Source organism: Tigriopus californicus, chromosome 10 (genome assembly GCF_007210705.1).
Source record: "Tigriopus californicus strain San Diego chromosome 10, Tcal_SD_v2.1, whole genome shotgun sequence".
Classification (NCBI taxonomy): domain Eukaryota; kingdom Metazoa; phylum Arthropoda; class Copepoda; order Harpacticoida; family Harpacticidae; genus Tigriopus; species Tigriopus californicus.
Window position 1 is genome coordinate 8,629,852 of NC_081449.1, and position 23,734 is coordinate 8,653,585.

Here is a 23,734-nt window from a genome sequence, read left to right on the forward strand (position 1 = left end):
CAAAGCAGAGTAGATCCATTCATCCATCCATGGGCAGAATCCAAGACCAAGAAGACATAACATAGCGTTTTTAATGTTTTTGTCTCCTTCGTTAGGCCTTCTTGGGAAGTTATGGCGGAGTTGGAGTGCAGAGCGACTCCGAGACTGACGTGGACACGCCCACCCAATGCGCCAGTTGGGGATTCGACCCGAGCGAACTACTCTGTTCCACGTGTGATGACATGTCACGCTTTCAATTGGGCTCCCACCTGATCCAGGAATGCCAACAGTGCTGCCACAGCGACGGACGCAAGCTCGAGTCCGTCAAGTACCCCAAGGCCATTCTTGAGGTTTGTGGATGACGACTGGGTAAGAAGATCAATCCATTGTCCATCCACCATTCGCATCCAATACGATCGTTTGACATAAATAGTTACGCACAGGCAGGCACCTTTAGTAATGACGAAGTGATTAACTTGATCATTTTCAGGGGCGTATCCGCAAGTGCAAGCATTCATCAAGAGTGAGCGCACGAGCAGGTAAGACGTGTATGACAGAGCTAGGACTCGACCAAGGGTTTACCATTTTTGAATGTTTAAACTTGACAACCACAGATACCCTGGTCTGACCATCAAGTATGTCCGTGGAGCGGATCCTACCATCAAGCTCTTGGATGAAGAAGAGGATGTAGTTGAGGTTAGAGGAAGATCAGTTCAGCTAAACAGATTCGGAACCAATCAGAGGTAACTTCATGGCGTCTCTTTTCTTGCAGACTTTGGCCATTGATAAATGGAACACGGATTCCGTGGAAGAATTCCTTGACCTCTACCTAGACACCGCTGCCCTCACCTTGGAAGATGATAAGGCCACGCCTTAGAGGCGTTGCATTTTACCGTCACACTTTCAACAAAACTTGACAATTAACTTGCATGGATGACTCACTCGCTCCAGGATGCCCCTTTGATGATGACGAATAATGAAACACCCTCTCAGGTGCCTTGTTCGTTTGATGATACATTGAATGAGAGGGTTTGAAGTCAAGTTAATAAAAAAAATAATTCCTTCGTCGAATCGCGATTGCTAATATGACGGGTTGGTTGGTCAAGGGCTCCAGGCCTTGGATGAACATCAGATTGGGTCACTTTTTTTATCACAAAATGACATTTATTTGACTAGACAACATAGACGAAGTATTCAGCCATTGCATATTCACTCATTTCGAGAACACTTAATGAGAAAACAAATTCGTGAAACCAATTTCAACCATAACAACAGAAACAAAAGTGTGGTTATGGCTCAAACGCCAAAAAATTGTCCCGGCTATGAACTCAAAATCTACTTCTCATAGTAAAATGACCAGTGCTCCATTTGGGTGGGTTAAGAGAGAGAATGAACTCTACACACGGCACTGAACAGAAATAAAGGAGAGAATATCTGTACCGTAGACTGGCAAACTCAAAGCAAACGGGTGATGTGGAGCGGAAAAGTATTGTAATCACAATTGAAAGGGTAAAACCCGCTTCTCATTAGTACTAAATCATTTGACGTTGGTGATAATTGTTGTTGCTGTAATAATAATAATAATAATAATAATAATAATAATAATAATAATAATAATAATAATAATAATAATAATAATAGCTGTTAAAATGTCAACAGTCCATTCTTTTCACAATGGTGATAGTTTCTTTTTAGTTACATATCAATAATGGAGGGAAATATCGGGGGAAATTTCCAAGAGATATAGAGAGAAGAAATATGAAGGCAAAGGAAACCGCAACGATCAAAACACGTGTTGTTGTTGTTGTTGTTGTGATGATAATGAACGTGGAGAATCGATCGTTTGGATGGATATTGATCGCAGTGGGTATAATGTGAATGAGGGTGTTGGTTGGTGAAGGGTTGTAGCAATAATTGCAATAGCGATGGTGCCGTGGGGCATAACTCGTGAGAAAAGCTCCTCCGAAACGTAGAACAAAAATCAGTTGGCACTTGTTGAACTCGTGGCATCCGAAACGGTCCCATAAATCTTTCCAGCCTTTTTCAAACCCGAAAGAAGCTCATGGGAGCACTTCAAAGCCGTTCGTAGTGAGATTGACCATTCCTTTAAGCCAATTTCGTCGGGATTGGTGAGCACGATCTTACTACCATCTCGCGTTTTCAGTACAATGCATTGTTCGCTTTTGACCTGGATCAAGTCTGTGTTGATCTCCTCGATTTGATCCATAAATGTCAACTCGGGCTTGCTACTTTCCGAGTGCAATTCAAGGCGATTAGGGTACAACTTAGCATAGCGCGTTTGCCAAGCAGATCCAAAAGGGCCGCCTTGCTTTTTGATGTACCCATGTAGAATGCAGTCCGAGTCTTTTTCGTCGGTGCCGAATTTTTTCTGCTTCGACTTCTTTTTTTGCTCAACTTTATCAAAGTCATGATTAATCGTATCAAACACTGTATCGGCCACTTCAGATTGCCATCGTTCGGATATCACTAAAGGAAAATTCTTGTACAGATCTTGGTCCTGGTCCGTCAATTTTATTCCTAAGATGTAAAAAAATATTATCAGATGACTGATGAAGGATTGAGGGGTGGGGGGCATAACGACTGGCTGAGCCTATAAATCTAATGTACCTTTCGTATCCTCTTCGTCGAATGATCCAATATCAAATGCATCGGCTGCATTCACCTCGCCACGCGGAGGGATCAAGGGCGGAGGATATTTTTGAAGATAGACCTGATTCCAGTCGACGCCACGAAAAAACGGATGTTCTTTCAGTTCATCGGAGCCTCCCCCTTTACAGCCCAATCGCTTATCGACGTCCCTCTGGAAATTGATTGAGTTACCATTATTCGGCTTTAGTCTCATCGAACCAAAGGGAGCCATTATTCCTGTCCCTTTGCTACCCAAGCAAAATGAGACAATTATGCTTTTGTTTGACTCGAAGTTTACTACTCACTTGCAGGAGGCCCTCTAGAAGCGTTCGAAGCTCGTGAGAAAAAGTGTCTGGCAGTTCCACGTTCATGGTGAGGGTCATGCGGTCAATTTCATGTTTATCCTTTGTTTTGTGCTGTCGGAATGGACTATGGCCCTTCAATAGTTTATACAACATGCATCCAAAACTGAACCAGTCAGCGCTGGAATCGTATGCCGTTCCTTTGGACAGCACCTCGGGGGCCATGTACCCATGGGTCCCCACAGAGGCATGAGGCTTCTTCTTACTGAAGTCACAGGCCAGGCCTAAGTCAGAAATTCGAACGTGACCATGTTCGTCTAAAAGGATGTTGGCTGGTTTGAGGTCTCTGAAATAGTGGACAGAAGCACCAGGCGTGATCATAACGATGAGGATTTGATTAATGGAATAAAAGTTTGACACGCTCGTTTTCGGACACCGAAAATACGCCAGAACGTACAAACTACAAAAATCAGAAACCTCGGTAAACTTTGACCAGCATATCATTGCTCATTGTCGAGAACAATCCTTTTATTATATTCTGTTGAATGATTAACGGAGAGCTTAATTATTATTTCCAGTGTACCTGGCTGTCAAATTTGCCATGATAAACACAAAAAAAATATTATGAATAAGTCTAAAATAAAAATTTTGATGATTTACCAAAAAGTGAAAAAGGTCGATCCTGACGTTGCGAAAAGCTAATGGCCAGGAGTTAGGTTGTCTTTTAAAGAGTGAGGAGGAAACTTTTCATTTATTAGCTAAAATTACTTTCATATTTAAAGGCTTGCTACAACTAAATTACAATCATTTTAAAGTTTAATTTGTTTATCCTTTATCCGACCAGTGGGTGACCAGCTATCTCTTACCTGTAAACGATATATCGTCGATGCATGTGCTCAAGGCCCAAAATCACTTCGGCTGCGTAGAATTTCATTTGGTTTTCGTCAAACACACCATGCTGCGACAAGTGGTAGTGGAGATCGCCGCCATTCATGAGATCCAAAATGAAACAGAGCTTGTCTGGTGTATGGAAAGCGTAGGTCATGCACACAATAAATGGGCAATCTTGTCCTGTGCTCACCAAACTCAACATGATGCGCTCATTGAGCGCCAACGTCTCTCCCTGTTTCATCTTAATCCGCTTCTTGTCCAGACACTTCATCGCGTACATTTTGCCGGTGTCGGCCTTGCGGCACCCGTACACTTCTCCGAAGCCACCACGACCTATGATGCGATGAACCGAGAAATCGTTCATACTCAATTGGATGTTGAGCTCAAGGTTTTTCCACTGACAAAAACGAGTGAACTTCTCACTCTCCACAAACTTTTGAAAAATATTTCCGCGTAGGTAGGCAAAAATCTCCTCCACGTAGGGTTCAAAAAGGTTTTGCGGGATCTCCGCCTTGCCGAGATTTTTTTGCACTTGCTCGGCCGAGCTTTTGCAATACAAATTGGAATTTGACAGCAACTCCCTCATGACGAATGTGTCGTAGATCTCGCGAGCTTTTCGCTTCCGATCTTCGTTGCTGTCAATCTTCTCGTACTTTTTGATCTCCTCGTAGAACTTGAACTGGGGCACAGGTTCTTGTACGACATTCTGACAAAAGTCTTTAAATAGCAGATAGCCCAAGCGTTGGTTAAATATCTTATCAAATTGGATCTCGCCCATCTTCTCCAAGTACTTGACCATGACACTCCGCACACTAGGATCAGGGAGAATAATCTTTTTGGAAGCTCGGGCAGCCGGAGTACATTTACTCTTCTCCATGGCCATCAAATAGGATACGTCGGCCAACACCGCTTCCAAATCCGCCATGATAAAAAAGGATTTTCTGACCGACCAACACCAGCACAAAAAGATCTTGAAGCCAGCTCTTGAAGAGCCAATGGTAGGTTAGGCTTCCCTGTACACCACAAGAAGAAACACAGCCACAGAGCCAAAATCAAGGGCCTACAAACGAGGTCCAAGAGGTAATTTTGGCTAATCGAGACAACGGAGTCGAATTCTTAATGACACTGGATCCAATCATAGGAATGAGGAATTGAGGCAGGCAGGGAAATACGCACCTTGTACTAAACTTGATGTTGCTGGTAAAAGTAGAATGATGAAAGTGTCTTCAATGATAATAGGGGCGTGTGGCCGTCTTCAAGCTAGCCTTAAACTGACGAAATGAACCAGAGGGAGGCTCCCAGGGGCCATTCAGAGGTTCGGGGACTTTAGGACACAAGCGAGCCACAAGCTCTAGTCTATGAAAGTTGGAGGAACAAGCTCCGTAGGGCGGACCAATCGCCACAAGGATCCATAGTGTGCGTTCAAATGCTCGTCGTCCTCGGGCAGGCTGTGCCCTAGGGGTGGGGGGAGACCAACAAACGTGTGGACCTAGGGGGCGAGAAGCACTGTCTGGGTACGCCCCAGAGCTCAGTGTTAAGCCTAGTCTGGTGTCTCATGGTAGATCGAAAGAGTTGAGCGAGAGGAGTAGCGTTGGTTTGGTTGCCGTCGAGGGGTGGAGCGAATAGGGGTGGAGCAAGGGCGGGTGACGAGCTTCAAGTTGGGCTTTTCGACTTGCTCCTCCGTTCCTGAGTTGGTTGTGGTGGAGATGACGGGATGGATCAGTTCACTTAAGAGTGTTCGCCACTTGATTCCTTCGTGCCTTCTTTTCTTCCTGTGTGAGTGTGTGTGCGTGTGTGCGTGCGTGTGTGTGTGTAAGCCTGTCTGTCTGTCGGTCGGTCTGTCTTTCAGTGCGTGTATCTGTCTGTGTATCTGTCTGTCTGACTGTCCCTTGGAGCTTCCCTCCTCAGAGTGTGCGCGTGCGTGATTGAGAGAACAACTGAGACCAATGTGTGGGTGGGTGTCCTATCTCGGCGGTACGTGCCACCTCCGCTAGTTGTGCCAACTGCATCCTCTTGAGCTTACTAGGGCAGCCAATCCTTCTGAATGTCCCTGTGTATGTACAAGCATCTATCTGTGTGCATATGTGTATGTGTGTGTATGTGTAAACGTGTGTGCGCGCCTGCATGCGTCTCTGAAACTCTAAAATCTTGCCCTATCTCTTTCTTCTCTCCTTCTCCTTCTTCTCCTCTTTCTTCTTCCACTCTTTCGTTTTCTGCCCACCGAGTCCTGGCAGTCCTCGTCAACCTTGTCGTCCTCACTTCCTTCCGTTCTTCTTTCGTTTTCCCAGGTTCTCTTACTCGTGCTACGACGTCGAGCTGGGTTTATTTGCTGTCTCGACCTCAGTCAGCCTGCTTAACTTCCCGGTACTCCGCCTTCTTCATGCCAGCAAAGTTGAGGAGGAGGAGGAGGAGAATAGGAGGATAGCAGGATATGAGGACGAGGATGTGGCGCGGGTTATAGGCACCGGGAGTGACTCGGGACTGGGGCCCACTACTTGCTGGAGCTTCGAGGGAGGGGCAACAAATCAGATGAGTTGGGGATGTTTTCGCAAGGCGCCGCCGCCTCCTCACATGGGTCACAGCTTCACAGCCTTGCCAAGTGAAGACCAAGGTTTTTCCTAAGGCGACAAACAAACGTTATTCCCCACCGATTAGTTGGCAATGCTCATTTTCAAATTTGTGGCAAAATGTTATAAGGTTGAGATAGAGACTTTACGGGCTATCAATGGGGCATGTCAAGTGTAGGAAATTCAAGGAAAAATGTGGTCCGGCATCCTAATTTTGGGCATTTTGTAGAGTAAACAGATTATCACACAATTTGTTGATAAAACTGCTACTCACAGCACAATTTGAGCCTCACAGTCTCACAGTTTGGACTTGGAACCTGCTCAAACTTTCTGCAATCTGTGAGAGACATTGTCTCTCTGTCGGAAGAATTGCTCCCAGCAGGATCAAGCATGAACAATTTGAGAAAATTTCAATGAGTTGGGGTCAAATTTGTTAGCCAACAGCTTAAAAACAAAATACAGTTTGATTAGAAACTAAAATGGGGATTCTAGCATCAAAATGAAAAAAAGAGAACAATTGTAACAAGCCAAATTTGGTTGTCTGGATAGATGAGGAGCAAAAACTGTGACTCCACATAGGTATGAGATCCATTTTTTTGAGCTATTTCTGTCAAATTGAACCGTTTGAAAAAGGGAGGTAATGACTTGTCTACATTGATCTAACATCACCTGAATGAATTTTTTTTAGACTCAAACCAATTTTAAATTACACCTTCTTAAATGGTAATTTGTATTGGATCATTGTTTCCACCAATCCAAAGCACAGTCTACTCATCAAGTTGATACACCGCAAATCAATAAGATGACAACAAATGCAATATATTCCTGTTGATTAAAATCATTGCTGCTAAATAAATCAACACTTTATCTACACAACATTATTTTTCACTAGTTCTTGCACTCCTCTGTTTTTACTGCCAGTGTTTAGAAACACAAAACACTTCAACCAGAACCAAAATAAGCTTCAATGAAAACTGCTTGGGCAGTGTAAACGACAGGAGGGTTAGTCTGTGAGATGTGAATAAATTCTTTGTCAAAGTTATGTGATAAATTTTGCGTCGTGTAACTGGACCATAAGACAAACATCACAGCCAACTAACACTATCTGCCCATTGAATTTTCAATAATTGGGTAATTTTGAGTGAGCTTTGTTACAAACCCCAACAAAATAGAGATGCTTGGTGTTAAACGGTGAACGCACTATCAAATTGGCTCAATACCACAATGCTATTTGCTCAGAGAAGCATGCAAAATGGAATAAATGTCAAAATTCAATGCATACACAGTGCATGTTGTCTTTGCTTTTACTCCATAAAATAATGTTAGTTGTTCATGAACGCGCTCACTTGACAAGCCCTATATCGTGTTAGTTTAGGCTGGGTAGGGTTAGGTTGGATTAAGTTTAAAAAAGTAGCACCGCCAACTAATTGGTGAAGAATAACGTCTACCTTTCAAATCAGCAGGTTTGTTTGTCTGCGGGTGCGCGGACTTCCGTTGTTGCAGGTTAGTAGGAGAGCGAATGAGTGAGTGGGTGGAGCCCTCGTGTCTTTTGGCGTCCGGGTTTGGGCTTCGTAATGTAGATCGAGATAGACGGGAAGAGACCGACGGTATTGCAGTGCTGCATAGGCCTTCTATGTCTCGTTGCTTGAATCGAGCTTCGAGCGAAAGGGCGTGAGTTGGCATGCATGGCTCATGGGCGACCCATCCAGCCTGAACCCCTGGCACGGCCGTTTCAGTCTCCTCGAAATTGTGCCAGGACCAGAGCTAGGCATTTCGGCCTGTTTTGATGGCCTTTGCTTTTGGACTATTCTCTCTAAAAACAAAGGCCGAGTCGGCCGACGTGTTGCGCCCTTGCATTACTTGAGACCAACTGGCCCTTGAGTTGGCACGCTTACTATGCCATGGTCCCATGTTCCCAAGTGTGCGTCTCACTGACACATGTAGCCTAACCAGTGGTGACGGCCATCAACGAACCTCGGCATTGTCATACATTCAGTAAAAAGCCATCTGTGTTAAATTAACGACCCTCATGCGGTAGAGAAATGCTTCCTCCACTACATAGCCTAAATCGGCTCTTTCAAATATCAGTCAAATTCATGGGAAGAAGTTAGAAAGCAAATGTTGAACGATGAGATACGAGCTGTGCATGCATAGTTAAAGTCAAAAACTTATGAACATTATTCTATTTAGAAAGGTAAAAAAATCGCTACAAACAAAACCGTCGAAATTTTGAAGCTCCCGTGGATGTTGGGGGGGTGGGGAAAAAGCGAGATACCACTACCAAAACAATATCAATTTATGGATAAACGTTATTCTCCACCGATTAGTTGGCGGTGCTCATTTTTAAATTTGTGGCAAAATGTTAAAAGGTTTAGATAGAGACTTTAAGGGCTATTAATATCGTGTTAGGTTGGGTTAGGTTAGGTAAGGTTAGATTAGGTTTGATTAGGTCAGGTTAAGATTTAAAAAAGTAGCACCGCCAACTAATCGGTGGAGAATAACGTTTACCCAATTTATGAAACTAATGGTCCAGCTATACGGCACAAATTTTTGGTTAGCCTTAGGAAATCCACCACGACGGTTCGGGCTTGAGCTCGGAGACGTCCCTTGGCTGGTGGTTTTCTCAATAGACAACGCCGTAAGGACCTTTTCCAACTCCTTTATCTTCTATTGCTCCTCTGTTCCCCCAGGATCTTCGAGACATTAAAAATGACGACAATTGCATTTAATGAAGTTATAACGTATTCAATAGCCATTTTTATGACGATGAAAAGAACTGTAATTGTTCTGGCTAGGCCTTGGATACTATCCAAGTTTCTAGGGATACTGCTATCAATTGAATCAACCCATCAAACAGTATAAAAATTATACCCTAATTTCATTTGAGGAACATTTTGCATTTCAGCCAATGCAATACCAAAATGCTTTTTAGCAAAGGACACTTGAAAATCTTATCCAACCCATATCATCTTTCTTGTCTTTGACATATTTTAGAATCAAGATCGGCCATTCTAACCACCAGCGGCCATTTTTGACCACCTTCAAACAATTTCTACCATTTTTTGCCACTTTCTGCCATTTTCTTCCACTTTCTCTCATTTTCTGCCATTTTCTGCCACTTGTGGCAGAAAGTGGCAGAAATTCGATCAATCTCGATTTTTCCCATCGCTGCAACCCAGCGCTCGGCGTAGCATGGGTCAACCTGGATAGGCTGTGAAATGAAGAGATTTGGACCAGATATTTAAAAATCCATCTCAGAATAACCACAAAGGCACCATTATGTTAAAAGGAGCACTATGATTGTGAACTTGAGCTTAAAATTGAGTACAAGAACAAGATTCATATACTTTTAAAGTGCCATCTTAAGATAGGTGTTGGATAAGACTAGTTGGAATAATTGGACATGTAACTCATCTTTTCTTTCAAAATGATTTATTGAATAGTCCTATGTATTAGTGAAAAAGGTTACAGAAACTTTAAACAAACTCATGAATAGATTAAGGAACCGTTTCCTTATGGTTTACTTCATCAACTCTCTGAATATAGTGCCAATATATGATCAAATCATAGTTTCATGAAGATTTCATGTTATTAATGTAATTAATCTAGTACTATTATTAAAATTCGTATAATTTCAAAAAAAGTATTATGACAAACAGTTTGGTATACAGGGTGCGGAAGCAAAACAGGGAAGTTTTTTAGATACGTATCATGACTAAACTTGAGGTTTAAGAGACATTATAATCAAGTTCCGAAATAATCAGCTGATGAGTCTCAGCTTTGTTTGGGCGGGTTTATTTTTTTGGAGTCTCAAACAATGGGGGAGCAGTTGCACAAAAGGCAGACGGGTGTCGGATTTGTTAAACGTGGATGTGGCCATTCCAGACATAATAAATATTGTTAAGGTGTCCAAGACCATGGTTTACGACATCAAGAAGGCCAAAGCCAGGGGGAAGGTGTCCAAAGAAGGCCAGGATCAGGTGGACACAATTCCAAACAAAAACAAAACTGGAGTTTTGGGAGTCTCTGGATAAGTAGATCTGTGAGGATCCAACAGTTTCCATGCGTTGCCTTGCCACCAGCTTTAAGGTTGATGAGAACACCATCCGGAGGGCTATGCATGACAGTTTGTGCATGGCCAGCTATGTAAGGACCCCCAGGCATCTTCTGACTAAAAAGTGTGAAGAAAAATGATGGCTCCAATGCAAAAAACTCCTGAATTGGATGAAGAGCAAGTCGTCAACTGTGAAGATATTCTTTGACAAGAAAATTTTCACTGTTGACCAGGTGGTCAACTGCAGGAATGACCGTTGGCTGGCAGAGTCAATCTAAGATGTCCAGGGGGTGTACAGGACAAAGCAACCAGCCAAGGTGATGATCTTGGGGGGTGGCATCTGATGGGAAGAAGATGACCCCCTACTTCTTTGGCCCAGGAGAGAAAGTGGGCACAGATGCCTATTACAAGGTACTGAGGTACCATATCTTGCCATGGATCAAGTCCAACTATCTGGCTGTGTGGCAGCAAGACGGCGCCCCCAGCCACAACTCCATCCGGTGCCAAAAGTTCTGCCAGGAGCACATGGCCAAATTCTGGAGCAAGGATTTCTGGCCCCATCATCCCCAGATCTCAACCCCCTGGACTTTTTGTGTGGAGCGTCATGGAAAAGGAAGTCAACAGAAGCTCATTCATGCTGTTGGTCTGACTGGCTTTGATCTTTGAGGCCAAGTTGGCCATGAACTTGTGCGACCATTTTTTGGTTGTATCTGCTGTTGCCAGGCCTCCTGGAGAGGCCTTCTCTGTCCCACTTGAGGCTCCTCCCCTTCAAAATGAGGCCCTTGGAGAAGCTGATGATTGCCATGATCTTAGTCAAGCTAATTTGTGCGTCAAGCAAATCAGATATCCTTTGCCTGATGGCTGTCATGTCAAACAACTTGGATTGGATTCCATTACCTTTTAAACAAAACTTGTTCATTTTAAGCAGATCTACAAGTTCAAGCATTTGGATAGGGGGGGAAGATTCAAAGTGGCTAAAATATAATAGTTCAAAGATAAGTTCATGATTTGCTTGCCCACACTGTGACTGTCAACAAAAATCTAATATTTTTCTTGTTTAGTTATAAATTGGGGTAGTTACTAATGAAATGCATAGGATGTAACAAGCTATCTTAAGTTGCATTCATATGAAATTCATGGGGAAAATGTATTTCTACTTCCAATATATTATCTTCTAACAAACTAAATGGAGTTTTTTTACACTTTCATTTAAAAGACTTTGATTTAGTTCTTGAAAATTATGATGATCATTCCCTCCAAAAAGTTTTACAAAATGAAACTTAAGATATATCAAATACATTGACTATTGTTCAATGACCAATTGTTGTATATGTTTTTTGCCACCACTCATTTATATCTTCCCTTTTTTCTCCAATTTGGCTTAAAATGCATGGAATATTTTCCACCTACAAGAAACTAACTTTGTCAGTTGAACTAGAGTGTTTTTAATTGCATGTTAGTCAATCCAAGATAAAAAATGTGAACATGAAATTGATAAACATGTATTTTCAATAACTTGTCAGAGTTTTCAGGATATGCTCTTATATTTCTTAATGCTATAGAAACATTGGAATTTTTCTTCATAACAAAAGTTAGTTAGCATGGAGGGAGTAAGAAAACCACCTATTTTGCGCGTTTTTAGCTTTTCACCTATCTGAGCTCCCTGCTGTACTTGTCTCTTTGGACTTCAGGCTGGCTCTTTTCATTTCTGTTTTCACCTATTTCTCAACCTTGGTATGCTGCCCAAGACAATAATGGGGTAAATTATGTTTGGCCTGCATATTATAATAATTCTTGTCAATTGTTCAAAGTTCAGCTTTTCATGTCTTTATTTTGGTGACAGCCTTTGATTTCAAAGCTTGAAACCAATTCAAATGGCAAGACAGTTCCGATTTCAACCAAAACAACACTTTTAGACCAAATATGCAAAAAAGGGTAAAATAAAAGTGAAAAGGTGCAATCAAAGGTGAAAAGTACAACTGTGTCAAAAAGTGGTCTTTAGTGACATTCTTTTTACGCAATTTGCCTGTTCCGAGTAATGACTTGCAATTGTGGAGTTTCCCAAGTACAAAGTTAAGGGCCAACTCATTAAAAATACGGCCTTGCTTGCAAATGAAAATGCTAAAGTCACTAAACACCAAAATGTGTGTAGCAGTTGATGAGGGCAAGTGTTCACCTTTTAATTGCGCTATTTGAGATCTAGCCATTATGTGGTCTATACCACTAGGCCTCTTTTGTGGCTGGCCTTCCGCATCTTCTCTTCAAGCAACCAACAATGATTACATGGGCCAAGAACATATTATATTATGGCTTGATCTTGTATTGGCCCAACCACAAGGCAGAGAAAAATGTACTTTGCGTCAGTAGATCTGTACACTAAAAAGATAAGGTCACTACCTGATCAGTATTAATGACCTAAAATTATGGGGTCTTCAATGAATACAGTCATTGATAAACTCACTTAAAATCCGGTCATGCTTGCAGATGAAAATACATAAGTCACTAGACACCAAAATGTATTTTTCAACTGATGAAGGTAAATGTTCGCCTTTTACCTTTCGCTATGCGTGATGGGTGATACAAACGCCTTACCCTGGTGGGAGCAGTGCTGCCAGATAACCACAGGCTAAAGCCGCCAGATGTCCCCCCCCCAAAAAAAACGCCAATTCAAGAAATTCACAACCACATTTGCTTCAAAAAACGCCAGAAAAAAACAGATATCCTCTTAGTATTTTGGGGCACTTAAATCTACAATCAGAAGTTTTTCTATTTGATTTAAACTTACTTGACTTCCACTAACTATTTGCGTCATACTCAACCAAAACTTAGCTTTTGTCATGGACTATCATACCCAGATATTCGAGATTATGGAGTGTAAATTAGGAGAAATATCACCCTACCGTGAGGATTTTACTTTTTAACTACTTTGAAACATTTGCTTCTCAGAAATAAAACTGAAGCTTCATAGTATTCAGTGGATGTTGAGGTGTACGAAACTCCGAGTGTTTTTCCCCCATTAAACATTTGAGTGAATTACATCAGCTGAAATGATGTCATAATGGCCATGCATGTAAGTCACCTGTCTGGTTTTTGGAAAGAAGGGGAATGGGGTGGGGACTCTTTCAGATCTTGAATCAAAGTGGAACACATATATGTGAATATTTTTCAAGACCCTTGCAACATAACCCTGTGTGGTTAGGGACCCTTGTGTTCAAGCCCAGCAGGATTATGGGCTCTTATATCCAAACCCCGCAGGGTAGGGATCCTTGCTACATGCAGATAGTGTAAGACCTTAAGAAAGGTGAGGTTAGGTTAAACCCCATGATTAATCAAATACAGAAGCTTTTCTTTCAAAACTGACAAAACCAAATCTAATGCATTTATCAAGAAAGCAACCGTCAGAACAATAGATTATGATAGCATGTGAATTTGATGACACCAATTATGAAACCTGTATTGAAACAATAACGTATGTATATTATCTGCACTAAACACATCTATGTCATTTCTAGAGAAATGAATTGATGACTATACTAGTGACGCATGATTCACAATACAAGCGTACCAAATTGCGCCCAAAGATGTGCTATACTTCAATAAATGGTTGCATGAAACTGAAAGTGTGGCGAGATAAAATTCCCCAGGCGCAAGTTAAATTTTTGTAAAGCATCCTGAGGGTTGAGGAAAAATATGCCAATTTCGTTGACTTTGGGTCAAAAAACGCCAAAGAACAGTCAAAAACGCCAGTAACCCGCCAAAATCAGACTATCCGTTAATGTTGAAAATTTTACTGCCAAACATAATTCAAAAACGCCAGAAAACGGCCTGAATTCTCTTCCCCGCCAAGAGAAAAATCTCCTCGCCATACAGAACTGGAAACGCCAGAAGAAGCGAAATCTGGCGGGCCAAACCGCCATCTGGCAGCACTGAAGGGAGCTGTTTCTTCACTGACAAAATGGGAGCTGTGCGCCCCTTTCGATAGTTGAGCTATTCAGGCACACGTCTCGACTGTCACATTGCCATGTGGGCCGTGGAGTACACCGGGCTCGCCAAGGCCCGTTGATTAGACTCGCTCTATCCAGGGTGGGCAATTGTGGGAAAGAAACAGAGTTTAGACAAAAAGCGTCAAAGATTGAAAAGAGTGGAGCAAATTAAGGATATCTAAAATCAGTTTAGCAAAAAATCAGTTTGAAGCATCAATTAATTTTGTTCTTTTTTCCAACAATTGTATCAACAAGTTAAATCATTTGATGATGAAAAGTAAAGTTGTTTTCACAAATGCACATATATAGGGGATGTCAAGTAAAGGAAATTCAAGGAAAAATGTGGTTTGGCTCCCTGATTTTGGGGAGGGAGAACTAAGACAAACATCAGAGTCAACTCACACCATCCGCCTATTGAATTTTATTAATGGAGGGATATTGAGGGAGCTGTGCGACAAAACTCATTAAAATGAACATATTTGGTGTAATTTGGTGACCGCACTATCAAAGTGGCTCAACACCGCTTTGATATTTGCTTAGACAAGCAGGAAAAATAAAATAAATGTAATAATTCAATGCATGCCCAGTGCGTAATGGGCGGGCATGATGTCTTTGATTTTACTCTATGGAATAGCGTCAGTTGTCCATGAATGCGTTCATTTGACAAGCCCTATTGAATTTGTTTTGTGATATTTTGCCAAAAAACTTGAAATTATTATTTTAAAGCTTTGAACAATTTGGAAAAAATATGCAAGTACAATCAATGTAAGATCAATGAAGTGCTTTGTCTGTGGATGGCGTGAGTGTCCAATCTTTTATTAAGGAAGATCAAGGTGGGAATCATCCAAGGGACCTCTCTCTTGCTAGGAAAATGAACCAATCACTACACCACATATCTTTCCTTAAAATGAGAATTAAAATAAACTTCTGAGAGTGGGATTTGACCCCATGCCATGTGTGATCAAGATTCTTGTCTTATTTGTAGCATCTTTTTTTTTACCTCTAACCTCACCTTCCCCTTTTGTCATCATCAAGAAATTGTTTTCAACCCTTCCAAATCCAAAATATGCATAAAAATGTGCCGAATTTTGGCTGTTACAAGCCATGACACCAAGAATACCTTAGTACTAATTGTAAATATTGAAATCAAACCTAAAATTGGAACTAGCCATTTTTATCATTTGGATATTTGATACCTTTTTGCATTACGTGTCTCTCATTGTGTTCAAGTAGAATGGCCTTTTTCACGACCTCAACTAACCTGCTGAGCAATTGGACAAAAGTGTCGAAAAAGGAAATGCTCGCCCTGGTTCTCTTCACTCGACATGTTCCATCGTCCTTGTGGGTCCTTGCCGTCGTTCCCGTCCGAACTGAGAGCTGAATGCGTTCGTGTCATGACTTGGAATCCCCCATGCTGCTGCTGCCTCTGGTCGATTGAGTCTCGTTAGAGAGTGAACTCATAGCTTGGGTGAGTTGATCAGCCAATGAGATGGCGGGTCAGCCAGTGAGTGCACTTGTACTTCTCGCTCGCTTCCAGCCGGCCCACTTGCGAATTACGACTACCAAGATCAGCGCCCTCTTCCGCCAGGGCCTACCACCAGGATCGCTAGGCCTGACACTCCTGGTGATCATGATAATGGCTGCGCTGGTGCTAGGTCTGCTGGTGGCGAAGTTAGAGGACGGGGACGAGGAGGAGAATGAGACGTGTATGTTGGGCGTGGGGACTGAGGAGTATTAGAAAGAAGTAGTAGCACTTGTCTGATCTCGGTGGTGACAGCGATTTCTGGGCGTCCGACCGTAGGTGTGTGCGTATTTGCGTGTGTGCCTCCTGTGTGTGTGTAGCATCAGAAGGAAGGACTGTGGCAAAGGGAAGGGCGGAAGGAGCCATACGCTCACTTCACTCACTCAGCCACTCAGTCACTCAGTCAGTCGGACACAGGCACGCACACACAGGCACGCACACACAGGCACGCACACACAGGCACGCACACACAGGCACGCACACACAGGCACGCACACACAGGCACGCACACACAGGCACGCACACACAGGCACGCACACACAGGCACGCACACACAGGCACGCACACACAGGCACGCACACACAGGCACGCACACACAGGCACGCACACACAGGCANACACACACACACACACATAGATAGGCAGGCTGGCTGCCACACGAAGATCAAAAGTGGACGAAGGGATCATCGCCAAGGTTGGGAAGGCTTCCATCCATAATCAAGGTCCCAACTGAGGAGAATCTGTTGGGCAGGCATCCGCCTCGATCCCTACGAAGCGGGCAAAATTTGCTCCCATCACCCGCCGCATCATGACTCGTGTGGGAGCTCTTTGGATCGGGGGCTTAGAGCCCTACATGGACGAGGCCTTTCTAACCAATGCCGTGATGCAGATGGGGCAAGATGGAGTGGTCTCAATCAAAGTCATGACCAACAAATTCACGGGCGACCCAGCTGGATATGGATTTATTAATTTTGATAGGTGAGCCACGGCGAGCGAGGTTTTGACAGATTCCAACGTCTGTCTGGCAGAGCCTTGGGGCTTGGGGCTTTGGAGCTCTAGGGCTCTAGGGCCCTCCTTTTTTCTTGATGGCACGAGGAGCCCGGACCAAAGAGTGCTGTTGATGCGAAGGAAGGACACTTGGTTTTTTTTTTTTACCCCTTGACAACTCCCGTCTCTCGTTTGCCATCCATCCCATCTCTGTTTCTTTTCTAGTGACCAAAAGGCTATTTACGTGATGCATCGCCTAGGTGGCAAGGTCATTCCCAATAGTGATCCTCCGGTGAGATTCAAGCTGAACCATAACAGCACTCGTTTGGCTCCGGGTGAACCTGACACTTCCATTTGGGTGGGCGATCTCACGCCTGAGGTCGATGATTTCATTCTGTATCAGTTCTTCACACAACGCTATCAAACGGTGCGTTGCGCTAAAGTGGTTTTGGATGACACGGGCCTGAGTAAAGGCTACGGATTCGTCCGATTTGGCGTTGAATTGGAGCAACAGCATGCGCTCAATCACATGTCCGGTGAACTAGGACTCGGTTCCAAGCCAATCAAAGTGAGTTTGGCTAATCAGAAGAACCGTAACGGTGGTGGCGGTGGGGGAGGGCTCGGAGGGGGTAGCAGTGTAGGCGGCAACGGTTTTGGAGCCAATGGGTCAAGTGGAGGACGTCCTGGATCCGGTGGGTCAGCCTTGGGCTGGGGCGTGGATCATGGCACGATTGGTGGAGGGAACGGACCGGAAAGTTGGTCCACGCCCACGGCATCTCCAGCTGCTGCTGCTTGGCCCACGGCGACAGGCCCTCCCGGTTCGAATCCCCTTGCCCCTGCCCCACATCCAGACCAGTACAGTGCCTATCAACAATACTACACACAATATGCCCAGTACTCCCAACAGCAACAGTATGCGGCTGCTTGGACAGCCTGGCAGCAACAACAACAGCAACAACAACAGCAACAATGAGCAGGATGACATAATCTTTCAGTTATCTTAGTCATCATTGTGGACACATCCTTCACCCTACGCCAGCTCCCTTCTCTCCCCGCCTTCCCCGTCCTCTAAATCCACCACCATCCTCATCTCAACACCAGCACCCTCCCCATGCTTGTCCGCTTGATCCATGATCAAAGCAACAATTATGGGGCCTGTTATTGCGTCATGGACAGATTGACCCAGCTATTCTGTAGCTGATCCGACATCGGTGCATTTGCAATGATTAGTGATTTCAAGCAAATTTTTACGCCACCGTCAATAATAATTTAAGAAATATTAACATCATCATCATCATCAACAACAACAACAACAACACCTTGCAACATCATTCCTTCAGACGCAACCCTATGAAGATTATGTTTTTATCCTTTGTTTATTTTAACGTTGTTATTCGAGAGAAAATTTATTTTCAAAATTATCATTAGTATTCAAGAGAGAAAATCTTCGGTGCACGCCAGAGAGCGAATTACAAGCGCATCCACTTAAACGTCATGTAGGAGGACGACTTCAACTATGCCACCTACCTTGGGCTTTTGGCCCTCCCGCCTCTACGTACAACCAACCAACCAACCAACCAACCAACCAACCAACCAACCACCCCTTGAAATCCAATCCAACATTTCCAAGTGTACCGTGCGGATATGAGTGCCGGTATCGAACGACGAGACAGTGGCCTTGCCTTCTCTCTCTTATCACATCACCTTTAGTAACTCGAAAGTCATGATGGGAGACCAAGATGTCGATGCTGTCCCGTATGCTCCTTGCCCATTGCCACGAAACAAATGAAATTCTTTCTACATTAGTCCGAATTGCAAGAAGAAAGAAAGATCAAGGCAACATAAATTTTAACGAAAATAGGGCACCCTAACACCGTCGCCCATATTCAGACTTTTGCCCTTTTTTGGTACATCTCTTTAAGTAGGAGCTAACAATCGACATGGGTAAGAAATGTCATTGTCTACACGGTTTAGTATGGTTCGGAAAGATTCGTGCCACACATACACATACATACACACACCCAGAAATTCCTTTCCTCGTTGACATACTGCTAAAATGATTCTGTACCGAGAAACCACTCTTATGTGATGCTGCTTCTGAATTATATGTATAATTTCGGTGATAAGATACTGTAAGTACAGATGATGACAAGGTCAAAATATACTCTATAGAATTTAGCTCTTCAGCTCCTATCACGCGACATGCAGACATGTCCTAGCTATCTCCGTGTAGATCCAAGGGAATCATTTTATAAGGAATGTTACCGATAGATACATAGGGAGAGTTTTATGGATTGGATACCGTATATCAATCCAGGAAATCCCGGAATAAAGAGATGGGTTCATTTTTCATCAAAAGCATGTATATTTTTATTTCTGTTTCAGTCCCCATGGTATTGTTTTCCACAGCCCATTTATTCTGTCTTTGTAAGCTTCGAAAAGATAGTTGTTTATTTACACTCCTACTCCGTCGTAAAAGTCATTGGGTAAATCGGTGGTATACTCCCGTCCCATTGATTCATTCGACTATTTTCCTCCACTAATGTTTTTCGCGTTATTCTTGTTTCCTTCCATCTTTATTGCTGGTGTCCTTGGCCGCCACGGCTCGAGAACTAGCAGCGTAATCCTCCAGACACTTCTTTCGGGCTTCATCCAATTTTTCTTCGATTTCTTCAATCATCACTTTGGCCTCTACACGAATGTTTTTCCTCGATTGCACGAGGATACCCGAGATGGAGTTGTAAACGCTCTCGTCGTGCAATTTATCACTTAAACAAGCAAAATTATCCTGTAACTTTTTCAGAGCCTTTTCATTGAACGAGAACAACGAAAGGCAGTAGGAAAGGTCTCTCCATTGTCGCGAGGACTGAGTGGCTCTAAAACGATGGCAGAGCTTCTCCACAAGCGACTCCAAGTGCTTGTCCTTTTCAATGAGCCCAACAATGAAGGAGAGGATGGTTCGGAATTTCTCCTCGGAAACACCACTTGCTACATCCGAGAGACGAGAGATTATATCTGGCATTACATTGTACAATGCATTGCCCTTTCGCGCCAATTCAGTGAAAAACTGTTTGGCCAAGCCTGATATCTTCTCATTCCCATCGTCAATACACAAGGCCATGTCCGAAATCTGCCCTTTCACCTTGATCATATCGTTGAGAATTAGAAGTGTAAGCACGTTTAAGGTATTGCTCCGAACCAGAGTAGAGTCATCTCGGAGCCGAGCGTACATTCGAGGGGTCCAGGGCTCGAGGATATTCGGAAATCTGAAGGAGAGATCTCCCGTGGCAATAATGAGATTGGCCCGAATCACCTCTTCTTGACTCTTTTCCATTAGAGTGAACAATAGTTGTAAATGCTCATCACAAACTTCAGAAGACACCAGCATTAACTTGGAGAGAGCTAAACCAGCGGAAGCCCGAAGGTTTGGATCACTGTATTCCGATGGATGGCTCGCCACATGTACTACCAAGGGTAAGAACTGGGAGAGGAGACACTCGGGGCCACTCACGACTTCTTTCTCGCACACCTGACGGATATATTCGATTTCGGCGTCATCCGCTTCCGCACCCATGACCTCCAAGTTATCCTCTCCGTCCTCTCCTTTCAAACTCTGTCTTCCATTTCTTCTCGCACTCCCTCCAATCGATTTTCGGCTATTGCGCTCTTTCAGGGCCTCTTTGATCATTTTTCGTCGCTTTAACTCATTCAAAATAGAGACCTCTAAATGATTCAGCTGGCTAAGAGCAACGTTTCCGACAAGTGCGAAGAGTCTGCTAAGACTTCGGGTTGGGATCTGTTGATCGTCTCGAAATAGGTTTGAGGACACACGTTTCAAGATGCGTTCCAAGATTTTGTCCGGTTCTTCGGACAATTGGTAGATGACCGAAACGGCTTTTTGGCTCATGGGTATATAACTTGAAGCTCTAGAAGCGACGCCTTCGACTAAAATGTCTTCCAAGCTTACAAACAGCTCATGGGTAGCATCGAATTTGAGCCCGGGAAAGCTTTGGCCATCACTCGAGCTCACTTTAAAGTTCCCCAATTTGGTCAAGGCCAGGCAGATATCGTGAACCATGCCCAGGTCTTGTTTCCTACGTTTCTGCAAGCCAGTTTCTAAAAGAAGAGCCAAGTTTGTGGTAATGACCGTTGGTTCCACCGTGGCCACCATACCCAAAAGAACAATAGCTCCTCGAGATTCTTCTTGCGTGACAGTAGGTAGCATCATGGTAAAGTATTGCCACAAAAGGTTGAAGCAATCCACACCAATGTCTTTCGACTTCACCAACATCCCCACGAGCTCCTCGAGAGATGTCAGCTCTCCTACTGTGGCTCCGCTCACCAAAGCAATGAAATTCCTGACGATCATTTGAGCCCGCTCTTTGGAATTGACATCGACACCGTCGACGTAGAGCCTCTTGTAAGCCCCTAAGACTGCTTCTCGGACAGAGACCTCTTGGGACCAGATGAGAGCCAACATTTTTCTCACACCAATCATGGCGTTGAGAACTCCAAATTCAAAAGCCGACACAAAGAATTGAATGGCTTCCATGATATCGGAGCTGAGTTTGGATCCCAGAAGAACGGCCACCGTTGGTAGGGCCTCGTTAACCAATTGGGCGAAACCGAAGGAATCTTGAAGATAAGCGACTACGACTTTTTGCTTGTTGATTTCTTCATTGGCTTCTTCGTCAGAGTTCTTATCCATGGCGTTGGAATCGAACAACGCAATGGCTTTCAACAGATCAAACCAATGCTCAGTTTCCATTTGCTCATCATCTTTCGGAATGAAGATCTCATCTTGAGGAAAATGGTTCAGCGCTGCACGAAGGAGTTCCACGGCTCGCGTCGGCTTCTTTTTGGACAGAAGATGCTTGATTCTGAGAACCACCTCATTGCGACTGGCATTTTCCCACAAGGCCTCTCCTTCGTGCTCCTGTTCGGACTCGGGGCTCTCTGCAATCTCATCGATAGCATTCATCACGTCTTCTTGATTGTCTTCCCACATTTGAAGGTTCTTCAAAGCCATGTCTTCTTCGGGTTCACCGGTGAGTTGCCGCAACTTACTCGTCTCTTTCTCCAATTCTTCTTTCAATTCCTCAACAGGCATACTGGCACGATAGGGATTGCATTGAAGAAGAGCCGTTAAGAGCTGGACAGCCTGTTTCCGCACATTCGACGATTTGTCATGTAATCGCCCCATGACCAACTTCAAAAGGCGTTGCTGTCGGTTTAAGGGAATGGCCTTGGCCGAACAGAGCTTAGTCCAGATTTGAAGAACGCTAGTACGAACATGGGCGTGGACATCGTGGATGTGATCCTCCAAACAATCGAGGAACTGGTCTCGGGTTTCACGCTCCGCATCTTCCAATGATTCTCCACCGAACACTTGAAGAGTGATTTCGCCCAATATGGCCAGAACGCACTTTCTCAAGCTGGGCGAAGGCCCGTCCAAGTGGAGAGTGAGCAGGCTCAAACATGGCTTCATCATTTCTGGCACGGCTTCGGTGATCTCGGTGAGGAACGTGGCGTAAGCTCGAGTGGCCGAGGTATCTCGTTGAAGCTCTTGGGGATCAATTTGAGCCAAGTCTCGCACGATCTCCATGATTACGGAAGAGCAACCGTTTTCGCGGGCTAGCAACACGACGGCTTCGGCCAATGTGGATCCAAGATGCTCAAAATGTCGGAGACTTTGGACAATCTTCAGACGACACGAGAGAAGATAGCCGTAATCCGAGCACAGCACGCCCAAGATTTGAAAGCTGGACTGGCGCAGATCTTTGCTACGTTGCAGAGCGATGGATGGATTTTCCAGGATCCTGAAGAGGCAGTTGGCCGTTGCATTGATCACTTCCTCCTCCACTATGGGCGGCTCAAAGAGATATCGCAAAGGCAACTGAGCCCAACGGTATAACAATAAAAGGGCCCTAGTTTTGGCCTCACCATCCCAGACACAGTTATCCGAGACAAGGGTCTTTTTGATTTTGTGACTGGCCTTGCTCATGAGCAAGTCAGACGAGGACGTTTCATTGGCTTCCATCATTTCAATCATTTGCGTAAATAGATACACGAGCATCTTCATAGCCACGGTCCACTGTCCGCGCTCCTCATGGGTGCTCTCATCTGAAACGAAATGAACGAACACAATCAAGTGACGGACAGACGCACACAAAAGCTCCAAGGTGTGGGCTGGCTCTTACTAGACACACCCCTGGCGGCGTTTAGTTCCCGATCCAGGGTTTGGACCAGCCCACCAAAGGCCTCCTGGATCCATTCCCAAGCTTTACGTTTGGCCTCTTTCGACAAGTCCTTGTGGAAATGGACGAGTACGGAAAAGAACACATCGAAGAAGTCGCCCCCGCCCTCGGATTCGGGCAACAAACAGGTAAATCCGCCACTGGCGGACCCACCCAAGGCCATTTCCGCATCCTAAAAGCCATGAAATCATCGAGTTAGTTGAGACGCACAAACGAATAGCCTCGATGCACCGATCATGAAACGGGGCCCAAACACCTTGAGCTTGGTGGGGAGATCGCGGATGGGATAGATCTGGCGGACGCGGTACTCGTTGGGATCGGCCTTAATCTCCAAGAGCTCGTCGCGCTGCAAGGGCAGCGAAAATGTCAAAACCATGCCACAAATGCCGGCCCAATGACGACCGTTTTTCGCTCCTCTGTGTAATATCGTTCGTGCTACAACAGTCTGTATGTAGTGAGTTCTTCCTTGATGAAGTAGTCTTCTCGCTCGTCGATTTTCTTTGTTTTGGTCTCCGATGGAATGACGAATGCGCGCCCAGAGTC

General features: G+C 44.2%; 4 protein-coding genes across 5 annotated transcripts in view; 2 read left to right on the plus strand and 2 right to left on the minus strand.

The window, feature by feature from the left end:
- The window catches only part of LOC131889335 (selenoprotein F-like), a 1,727-nt gene extending 677 nt beyond the window's left edge, over positions 1 to 1,050 (plus strand). The window contains 4 exon segments of the mRNA XM_059238421.1: positions 96 to 348; positions 470 to 518; positions 594 to 675; positions 752 to 1,050. Of these exon segments, the coding sequence (XP_059094404.1) occupies positions 96 to 348; positions 470 to 518; positions 594 to 675; positions 752 to 856 (489 nt within the window). The 3' untranslated portion in view covers positions 857 to 1,050.
- Positions 1,051 to 1,530: 480 nt separating this feature from the next.
- LOC131889333 (G protein-coupled receptor kinase 1-like) lies at positions 1,531 to 6,186 on the minus strand. Its single transcript, XM_059238419.1, has 4 exons — positions 3,797 to 6,186; positions 2,934 to 3,276; positions 2,608 to 2,800; positions 1,531 to 2,517 (listed from the first exon to the last, which is right to left on the minus strand). Exons 1-4 carry the CDS (start codon positions 4,744 to 4,746, stop codon positions 1,961 to 1,963), a joined length of 2,043 nt encoding a protein of 680 aa, XP_059094402.1. The 5' UTR covers positions 4,747 to 6,186; the 3' UTR covers positions 1,531 to 1,960.
- Positions 6,187 to 16,551: 10,365 nt separating this feature from the next.
- Positions 16,552 to 19,112, plus strand: LOC131887668 (tRNA selenocysteine 1-associated protein 1-like). Its single transcript, XM_059236311.1, has 2 exons — positions 16,552 to 16,925; positions 17,160 to 19,112. Exons 1-2 carry the CDS (start codon positions 16,756 to 16,758, stop codon positions 17,905 to 17,907), a joined length of 918 nt encoding a protein of 305 aa, XP_059092294.1. The 5' UTR covers positions 16,552 to 16,755; the 3' UTR covers positions 17,908 to 19,112.
- A 167-nt stretch (positions 19,113 to 19,279) lies between these two features.
- Positions 19,280 to 23,709, minus strand: LOC131887661 (condensin complex subunit 1-like). 2 transcript variants are annotated; one of them, XM_059236305.1, is made up of 3 exons: positions 23,448 to 23,709; positions 23,144 to 23,363; positions 19,280 to 23,057 (listed from the first exon to the last, which is right to left on the minus strand). In XM_059236305.1, the coding sequence occupies exons 1-3, from the start codon at positions 23,565 to 23,567 to the stop codon at positions 19,489 to 19,491; spliced, it is 3,909 nt and encodes a 1,302-aa protein (XP_059092288.1). In that variant the 5' UTR covers positions 23,568 to 23,709; the 3' UTR covers positions 19,280 to 19,488. The 2 variants fall into 2 exon arrangements, with proteins under 2 accessions (XP_059092288.1, XP_059092287.1); XM_059236304.1 differs by having other exon boundaries at positions 23,135 to 23,363.
- Positions 23,710 to 23,734: the final 25 nt, after the last annotated feature.